The sequence below is a fragment of the Lepisma saccharinum genome, chromosome 8, assembly GCF_977018435.1.
Source record: "Lepisma saccharinum chromosome 8, izLepSacc3.1, whole genome shotgun sequence".
NCBI classification, from domain to species: domain Eukaryota; kingdom Metazoa; phylum Arthropoda; class Insecta; order Zygentoma; family Lepismatidae; genus Lepisma; species Lepisma saccharinum.
Window position 1 is genome coordinate 82,814,984 of NC_139236.1, and position 10,850 is coordinate 82,825,833.

Here is a 10,850-nt window from a genome sequence, read left to right on the forward strand (position 1 = left end):
TTTATGTGTGAGTATTAAGAATTCAAGACTATTTTTAGATGAAATTTTCAGATACAATAATGTTATAATTATACTCTCTGAAGAAAAATAAATTTTAATCTATTTTAATAATCATTCGTCAGAAAATGAGCACAGAGATACATTCAAAGACATAATTTTCATAACTGTACTGTAATGACATTTACCTGTACCAAGAACCATATGGGCAGCATCGATTTCTCCATCTTGGCTATCACTTCCTCCTCCTTGACCCCCACCAAAACCACTTCCTCCTCCTTGACCTGAACCACTTCCTTCTCCTTGACCTGATCCAGAACCACTTCCTCCTCCTTGACCCCCACCAGAACCACTTGCTCCTCCTTGACCCCCACCAGAGCCACTTCCTCCTCCTTGACCTGATCCACTGCCTCCACCTTGACCTGATCCACTGCCTCCACCTTGACCTGATCCAGAACCACTTCCTCCTCCTTGACCTGATCCACTTCCTCCTCCTTGACCTGATCCAGTACCACTTCCTCCTCCTTGACTCCCACCAGAACCACTTCCTTTTCCTTTACCTGACCCAGTCCCGGTTCCCTTACCTTTACCAGATCCAGTCCCAGTTCCCTTACCTTTCCCAGATCCAGTGCCTGTTCCCTTCCCTTTACTAGAAACTGTGCCTGTTCCCTTTCCTTGCCCAGACCCAGTGCCTGTTCCCTTTCCTTGCCCAGACCCACTGTCACTGCCTTTGCCTTGACCAGATCCAGAACCACTGCCTCCACCTTGACCTGATCCACTTCCTCCACCTTCACCTGATCCACTTCCTCCTCCTTGACCCCCACCAGAACCACCTCCTCCTCCTTGACCCCCACCAGAACCACCTCCTCCTCCTTGACCCCCACCAGAACCACTTCCTCCTCCTTGACCCCCACCAGAACCACTTCCTCCTCCTTGACCCCCACCAGATCCACTTCCTCCTCCTTGACCCCCACCAGAGCCACTTCCTCCTCCTTGACCCCCACCAGAACCACCTCCTCCTCCTTGACCCCAACCAGAACCACTTACTCCTCCTTGAGCCCCACCAGAACCACCTCCTCCTCCTTGACCTCCACCAGAACCACTTCCTCCTCCTTGACCCCCACCAGAACCACTTCCTCCTCCTTGACCTGATCCAGAGCCACTTCCTCCTCCTTGACTCTCACCAGAACCACTTCCTCCTCCTTGACCCCCACCAGAACCACTTCCTCCTCCTTGACCCCCACCAGAGCCACTTCCTCCTCCTTGACCCCCACCAGAGCCACTTCCTCCTACTTGACCTGATCCACTTCCTCCTCCTTGACCTGATCCACTTCCTCCTCCTTGACCCCCACCAGAACCACTTCCTCCTCCTTGACCCCCACCAGAACCACTTCCTCCTCCTTGACCCTCACCAGAACCACTTCCTCCTCCTTGACCTGATCCACTTCCTCCTCCTTGACCCCCACCAGAACCACTTCCTAATTCTTGACCCCCACCAGAACCACTTCCTCCTCCTTGACTCCCACCAGAACCACTTCCTCCTCCTTGACCCCCACCAGAACTACTTCCTTTTCCTTTACCTGACCCTGTCCCAGTTCCCTTACCTTTCCCAGATCCAGCCCCAGTTCCCTTACCTTTCCCAGATCCAGTGCCTGTTCCCTTTCCTTGCCCAGACCCAGTGCCACTGCCTTTGCCTTGCCCAGATCCAGAACCAATGCCTCCACCTTGACCTGATCCAGAACCACTTCCTCCACCTTGACCTGATCCAGAACCACTTCCTCCTCCTTGACCTGATCCAGAACCACTTCCTCCTCCTTGACCTGATCCACTTCCTCCACCTTGACCTGATCCAGAACCACTTCCTCCTCCTTGACCTGATCCAGAACCACTTCCTCCTCCTTGACCCCCACCAGAACCACTTCCTTCTCCTTTACCCAATCCAGAACCGCTCCCACCTCCTTGACCCAATCCAGAACCACTTCCTCCACCCTGTCCAGATCCAGATCCGCTCCCACCTCCTTGACTCATTCCTTTGCCATCTCCAGAACCTGAACCATCCTCTGCTGTTTCACTGTCCCCTGAAAAGTCATAATGGTATGTTATTTAAACTTAAATGTATTTTTGTTATTGTCTAAGATTATATTTTTTCATGTAGTTTTGTATCAGCTACATACAACATTTATAAGGTATAATGAACATAGCATGGACAGAACAAATATTTGGAAACTCTAACAGAGAAGGGAGTCGAGGAAGAGATAGTATGTAGAGTGCAGAGAACATACAAGGCCAACCAGAGCTGTGTGAGGACACCAGTGGGAAGAACGGAGTGGTTCAGTATAAGTAATGGACAAAAACAAGGAAGAGCTCTTCCCTCACAGCTCTTCATAATTATGATCATAATTTGATTTTATATATTGATGATATTATTTGAAAAATGCTGTGTTTTGCTATTGTTTTCACATGTAACTGACGAAGATATTGATTAATCTATTAGGATTTGCACTTTATGTATGTTTGTGATTATGTCAAATTGCTTGCATGAATTCTACACTGGGTTCTGTATTTTAGAATATAATCTTTGTTCTGGTTCACACGTAACCTTTTTAGTGACTGCACTCCACAGCCACTGTATTCTGCATTTGATCATGACATCGCCTGCAGTGGCTTATCAAAGTGGCAGAAGTGGTCTACTTCAAGTAAATCATATCGAAGATGGTTTGCTACCTGAATTCAATATCTGCCTACAATACGTTTATCTGTGCTTCTTTATGTGTTGTCGGCTTGGTGGAAAATCTTGTCATCGTAGTTCCTATTCGACTACTGGCGTGGGCATGGGTGTTATTGGCCATATATAAATCGTCATTATCGACGCAATTAATAGAAAGCAGAGAAAATCGACATAAAAATTAGGAAATACAAATACTATCTGTGTTTAAAAAAATAGGCACTAGATTAAACAAAACAAGTTGATGAGAAGCATGATGCTCGGATTGTAAAATATGATCCTTAATTGCACAGAAGGCAGTCTAAGAAACCTATACTAAATATAAATACCACACGAAAATATGAATGGATGGTAATTTTCAATAATTTCTCATGTGGTAGTCCAATTTGTAGAATGTCTGACTGCTGAAGAGGAGCAAACCACTATTGAGGCATCTCCAGCTCACACTTGGGTCCCTGTATGAAAGCAACAATTAAACCTGTGTATTTTAGCACTAGAACCGCGGGCTTTTTTTTATAACTAGAACAGCAACAGTGGTCAAATTGACTGCCGTGGAAAAAGTGGGTTATATTTATAGTTTTGTTTGTTAATATTTTTTTAATTGTTTCAGTACACATCTTTAATTTCACAGAAATTAATGCATGACCCCGTTCTTGATTTCACAAACATGAATACAAATAAAAATTAAAATTATGTCGTGCTAAAACAATAAATTTACTTTATTCGTAAAGTAAGTACCGTTTGCAAATATTGCCACTGTACCGATGCAGTCACGACCGTGTGAGTTCTCGCTGACATCCTTCATCCATTAGCTAGCCACAGGCACGCGTGGGAGCAGATCATGCTTTGTCTTCGTAGTTTTCTGAAGATTTGAAATGTTCAAGAAAATCAATCGGAATGCCGACTGTGAAATCAGGTCTGTGATTTGTTTTCTCAATGCAAGAATGGTTGAATTCTTGCCTAGAGGACAGACCACCAACAAAGATGCCTGCTGTGACACATTTATCTGGCTGCATCGTGCAATTCAAAACAAAAGCCACTTAACCCATCCGCTTACCATTTAAATGCCAATTTTTTTGCCATGAAATACCATTTAAATTTGGCTATCTCCCGTGAAGGTTGCACAGCAAGACAAGATGTCAAATATTGTTTAAACTATCCAAGCAATTTACGTGAAAATTTTATATATTGAAGTGGAAGTATAGTAATAAGTATGCACATATGCAGTTTACTTGAAAGATAATTAGAAACTCACCTAATAAATTTGATCACACACATCGTTGCATTCCATTTCCATTCCTCAACCTTTTATATTTTTCCTGCCACAGCCACCTCTTCCTCACTTTCACTACATTCTTCAATTTCACTAACATAAAATGAACCCCCGTGTTCATCTCCCCTTCCAAAATCCACATTTTCCTTTTCATCGCTATCGAAAAGCAACTTTTCAATTGCAGAATCATCTACAACATTCTTATGCAACATGTTTGCAAGACGTAACAATGAAGGTTTGTTTACATGAGAAATTACTGAACAAAACACACTTGAAATGGTATGAAAAACTTAGCAGCACAAACATACAAGTCATAGATTTGAAAGATCATACAACCTCTGCCATCTATTGAATGAAAAGGGAACTACATGATGAAAATTGGGAACCCGTCGATTCGACGACTACGTATGGGAAGCGAACGTCCAGTCAGGCCGTCGATTCGACGACTAGGTAAGCGGATGGGTTAATGCTTAGCGAAGGCATTGTGTTGCTTCACGACAATGCTCGTCCACATACGGCTCAACAAACTCAAAATGTCATCATGTCATTCGGCTGGGAACAATTTGTTCATCCGCCAACAGCCCTCAATTGGCACCAAGTGACTACCATCTCTTTCTTCATCTGAAGAAGAAGTTTCTTCCTGGTCAGCATTTCGACTAGGGATGGCCAAACGGATCCGGATCCGAAAAATCCGGATCCGTTCAGATCCAGATCCAAAAGTTCCAGATCCGGATCCAAAAGTTCCGGATCTGGATCCAGATCCAAGAGTTGCAGATCTGGATCCGGATCCGAGAGTTCCGGATCTGGATCTGGATCTGGATCTGAGAGTTCCGGGTCCAAAAATTCTGGATATTGGTCCAAAAGTTTCGGATCTGGATCCGAAAATCCGGATCCGGATCTGAGAGTTTCGTATCTCAATCCCATTATAATATTACCACACCTTAAAAGGTATGATCTTTGATTACAAAGAAATTTTTCATTAGTTAGTCCTACAAGTGTTGTTCCTAAAATACTTTGCTACAAATCAGCTAACACGCTCATTGCCAAAAATAATCTTACTTGTTTAACATAAAATGTCAGAGGTGATTTTGTAAATGCCATTGAAATGAATATGTATTCATTCAAATGTATTGGAAATGGAAACACACATAAATGTGAGACATTCCATTCCAGGATGAAACCTTTAACACATATAACAAGATAGAAATGTTATACAAAAATTATACAATTGTTCTACAGTTACAGTTTTACAAATTAAAATAAGACATTATACAAGGGTTGTTCAAGGTTGACCGGGACTTTTATTTCTGCAGAGGAAATAGGTAGCAGAAGAAACACCAAACTATGTCAGTTTTTCAAAGTATTCTCCGTGCACACTGAGGCACCGTTGCCATCGTTCTGGCAGCTCCCGAATTCCTTTGCCGTAGAAAGAAATTGGTTGTTGTCGTAGCCACTGGAGGACATCGCTCCGCAGTGCTTCGTCTGTCGTGAATTTCTTCCCTCCCAGATGGTCTTTAAGGGGTGCAAACAAATGATAATCACTGGGGGCTAAATCCGGACTGTAGGGGGGATGGGGCAGAACTTCCCAGCGCATGTCGACCAGAGTTGTTGTTGTCACATTGGCCGTGTGAGGGCTTGCATTGTCATGGAGAAGAATGACATTTCCAGACAACATCCCAGGTCTTTTCTTGCGAATGGACTTTCGTACAGCACCACTCAACAATGTGGAGTAATACTGGGCATTAATCGTGCTCCCTTTGTCCAGAAAATCTACATGGATCTTCATGTCCCAGAAGACACTTGCCATGATCTTTCCAGCGGACGGCTGCGTTTTGCTTTTCTTGGGGGGCGGGGAACCTTTATGCCGCCACTCCATGCTGCGTCTTTTGGTTTCTGGGGTTGAATTGTGCAACCATGTTTCATCACACGTGATGATGGATTGCAACAATTCATCACCTTCACAGACCTTCCTGCGTGTCCACTTCTGATCGAATGTCAGCTGGCGGGGAACCCACCTTGCACAGATTTTGCGGAAGCGTAAGTGGTCGTGAATGATTGTCTCAACACTCCCGACACTGATATTCACCTCGGCAGCAATATCCCGCACTGTTACTCGCCGGTTCTCAAGAATCATTTGCTCAACACGTGCGATATTCTCTGGTGTGACTGCAGTCGGGCGAATGTGTCCATGCGCTTCATTTGTCACCAGCTCCCATCCTTCGCGAAACTGCTCACACCATTCGTACACTCTTGTCCGCGACATCGTTTGTTCATCATACTGTGCTTGCAATCGTCTGAAAATCTCAGCTGGTTTCACTTTCTCCTTCACGAGAAATTTGATTACACACCGCTGCTCCACAGTCACAGACACACTGCTTGCCGCCATGTTCGCTGCAACTGCTGCGCATGTGCAAAATACGTCATGCCGGGCGCTAGTTACTCGCGAAGGAATACATTATGTCACCCGCACGTTTCATCATGATCCGGCTATTCATCGATTTTTTACGTACGAAAAGCCCGGTCAACCTTGAACGACCCTTGTAATATATGCAGTGTCATATAATTACAAAGTGTAAGACTAACAAGGGAGGTTATCTAAGTGTTACCCTCAGATTTCCATGAAACTTAGCAGGCGTATAGTGAAAGGAAAGTGTTTCAGCTAAAAAACGTTTTAGGGGGCAAACCCCCTCAAATGTCAAGATGAGGACAAATTGAAGTGAGGATCTGACCCCTGTATCCCCCTCCGATTTCCATGATACTTGGCAGGTGTGTGTATAAACGGGCCCAAATGAAGAAGTACGTGTTTTTTTTGTTTCGGCTAAAAATCTGTTCGAGGGGGCAACCTCCCCTCAAATGTAAAGATGAGGACCAATTGAAGTGGGGATCTGACCCCTGTGTTCCCCTCCGATTTCCATGAAACTTGGCAGGTGTATAGTGGGGCCCAAAGGAAGAAATACGTGTTTTTTTTGTTTCAGCTAAAAAACGGTTTTACAGGGCAAAACCCACTCAATTGTCAAGATGAGGACAAATTGAAGTAAGGATCTGACCCCTGTGTCCCCCTCCGATTTTCATGAAACTTCACAGGTCTATAGAGGGGCCCAAAGGAAGAAATACGTGTTTTTTTTTTTGTTTCGGCTAAAAAACTGTTTTAGGGGGCAAAACCTTCCTCAAATGTCAAGATGAGGACAAATTGGCGTGGAGATTATCTGATCCCTGTGTCCCCCTCCGATTCCCATGAAATTTGACAGGTGTATAGAGAGGCCCTATGCCCCCTGTTTCTTCCTATGCCATATTTACATGGTTTCGGGGTCAGATTCCCACTTCAATTTCTCCTCATCTATACACCTGCCAAGTTTCATGGAAATCGGAGGGGGAGACTTAGACCTCCCTTGTAAGTGTATTAATTAATTACAAATCGCGCACACACACTATATATATATATATATATATATATATATATATATATATGTGTGTGTGTGTGTGTGTGTGTGTGTGTGTGTATGTATGTATATTATATATATATATGTGTGTGTGTGTGTGTGTGTATTAGCATGTAGCAATATGTTATCAACACATTCTTACTTTCCAAAGAAGTGCATGTAGAATGGCAAAATGGATCCGGATCCGAAAGTACCGGATCTGGATCCAAAAGTTTTTTATCTGGATCCGAAAATTCTGGATCCGGATCCTAAAGTTCTGGATCCAGATTCGAAAGTTCTGGATCCGCAGATCTGGATCAAAAAAATTTTAGGATCCGGAACCAACTGGATCCAGATTTCGGATCTGCCAGGATCGGGATCTGGCCATCCCTAGTTTCGACGAGGATGACGACGTCGAAGCAGCAGTGCATGGATGGCTTTCCTCACAGGCGGGAACATTCTATGATGATGGGATACAAAAACTAGTGCCACGCTACGACAAATGCTTGAAGAATGGTGGAAACTATGTAGAAAAGTAGTTTAGGGTCTGTAGAATGCAATGCAAATAAAAAAAGGTACGAAACTATTTTACTTTCTTTTTTACATCCTTTCGGTACTTACTTTCCGAATACACCTCGTATTTGGCATCATCTGCAATGCAATTGGTGGAGTATTTTTTAACAATGTTTACACATTTTCCACATACTGCTCTTCCACACTGCTCACATAAGTCTTGTGTCTTGTTTCTGCATTTGGAGTTTGGCACTGTCGACGCTGTCGTTTTCCTGGAGGCTGATAGGAAACAATCTGTAGATTGGGCTGTGGGATTCTGTTGTTTCCTTCTCGGAGTTCTTCGGAAAGTTCCATCACGAACAAGTGACAACCAAAATTTTCGCCAGTTGTACTCTTGTACAAAATATATGCATTGAGAGCAGCTAGGTCCAGAATATTGTAGAATACATGAACTGGCCATCTTCTCGATGCTGCTTTTACGGACAATTTATGAGCCATTTGATCGACTATGTCTACACCAAACTTTGTGCTGTTGTAAAAGCTGAAAGTTTCAGGTTCTTTACACCACCACCAATACACATGTTTGAATGCATGAAACTGAGAATTAGAATGTTTTTGTTTCTTTTTCCTTGGTACACAGTGAGTGTGCTGTCACCACTACTCAGAAGAACTCTAGAATGCTGTTCTAGATGAGATGATTTTACCTGCTGAGGCACTTCTTTTCTTGAACGTCTTATTGTTCCTACCAAGGTAGTGTTCTTAGCTTTCAGAGTTTCAGCGAGTTTCCTTGATGTAAATAAATTATCTTTTGTAATATTTCTTCCTTTTCCAACAAAGGGTTCCATCAAGCGAAGTACAACATATTCTGCAACAGGTTGATCTGCTGGGCAATCTTCATCTTTACCCAAATAAGGGAAACCATTTATCAGTACTTACTGTCGACATCACCGGCAAGCCAGAATTTAATGCCAAACTATATCGGTTTATTTGCCATGTATTGCACATATCTACACCTAACTTTTGTAGGAAATAGCTGTTCATCTACAGTGATGTATGCTCCTGGTATGTAATTTCTGCCACAATTTTCAATGAAACAGTTCCATATTTCGGACACATGCGCAAACTTGTCACTTTTTATGCATTCGGACCTTGTTGTTTTATGATCAAAGCGCAGATATTGCATTATTTCATGAAATCTGTCCCTAGCCACGGTTTCACAAAAAAATTGTGGTGCCCAGGTACTGTCCCACAAAAAGTCTAATTCAAGACTTTTCGCACAATGTGTTCCGCGAGCATACAAAATTGTGATAAATGAATCCAGTTCCTGTAATGTAACAGACCAGTCATTTCCTCCAGTTTGACGATGAGCTTCTTCTTCAGTGCAGGATTTTATGTGACAAAGCATCCTCTCATTCACAAAAAGATGCCATGCACTTCAAACCTTTCCTTCAAGGATATTTCATTTAGCAAATAATGACTGGCCAGGCTTTTCTTGTAAAACATTATATGCTGGATGCCTACTAGCAACATTTATATCGGCATCAATTACAGTCCATTCGCTTCCATCTTTAGCACTGTATTTCATTCCAGATAGAAAAGGAGACTCACCTGGAGACACTGTGGTTTTTCTTTTTGCTCCCCGTTGAACTGTAGAAACAGGTGCTGCTTCGTTTTCTTCATCTTCTGATGAATGGTTCGATTCAATGTCTTGTTCTAGTGGAACAAAATCGGGATCCTTTTCACTTTCACCTCCATCGGAATTGTTAGCATCTGTGTCCTGAATTGAATCTAAATACTTTGATATATCTTCAGCTGATAGTCCACGTTCAGCCATTTTTAGAGCACAATAATCACTCACGTGCGCGAGAAACAAATATCAAGAACAGACAACAAACAAAGACAGTGCTTGCAAAGTTTTGCAACTCCCTATTCGGCTCAAACAAAGAGATTGAACATTCACCCGTAAACTGCTGCCACCTAGTGATAAATCTAATAAATGACACACCAGGTGGCAGTAGCTTGAACGCACAGTGGTCATTTTGACTGCTCCCGCGGTTATTCAATGAATAACTACATAATAAATTTATTTTTTTAAAATTTTAAATCAAAAATATATTCTCAACGTAAAAAAAAGACAAAAGTCAAGGAATTTCAGATGATTCAAAGATATATTAACGTCTTAACAGCAATTTGAAATTCAACAGCGATCAAAATTACCGCTTCTGCGGTTCTAGTGTTAAGTTGGCCATTGAGCCAGTGGGCTTTTTGATGGTTGGTGCAGTTGTAATGCTGTATCTGGTTCGGTCCCTTGGCGAGGCACATTGCACAGTAGTTCAGATTCCATTTTGTACTTTGGCCAAGTGCCGATTAGCTTACCTGAGCATACAGCAGACTGACACTTTGGTTGCAGCCATGGGCACATCCAGGGACGGCGACAAGATGGTCGGAAAAACATTTGGAATGTCAAGATTGCTTTGTACTGTGAGATGAACAGACATTGAAAATGACCCATATGCAACAGCAGTAACATAATATATGTATATCATTGCACAAGTTTAAAATAGTGAATTTTTAAAAAGTAAATCTTGCCTCTATCGTCTCCTGGATCATATTCATTATCTTCTTCATTGTTTTCTTCTACACCATATTCTCCTGTAATGTAATACAAAATTCTAAATCATTGAAATTTGATCTGTTCGAGACATCTTGTATTTTTTTGCATACATAAAGAAATGAATATGTCCACTTCATGAAATTGTTAATCAATATGATTATATCCAGTGGGATATTAAATATATTGCATGCAAATATAAGGGTACATGAAATGTTAATTTAAATTATGAAATAGAATTATCGGTAAAAAATCATAAGAATTTTCATTTTTATGTTGAAATTTCAGATGCATTTCTGCATTATCAAAACG

The 10,850-nt window shown here is 42.2% G+C and overlaps 1 protein-coding gene across 1 annotated transcript in view; it reads right to left on the bottom strand.

The window, feature by feature from the left end:
• Window positions 1–201, bottom strand: part of LOC145991865 (uncharacterized) — a 207,070-nt gene extending 206,869 nt beyond the window's left edge. The window contains exon 1 of the mRNA XM_083127903.1: window positions 186–201. Within this exon, the coding sequence (XP_082984029.1) occupies window positions 186–201 (16 nt within the window). The remainder of the gene's footprint in view (window positions 1–185) is intronic.
• Window positions 202–10,850: the final 10,649 nt, after the last annotated feature.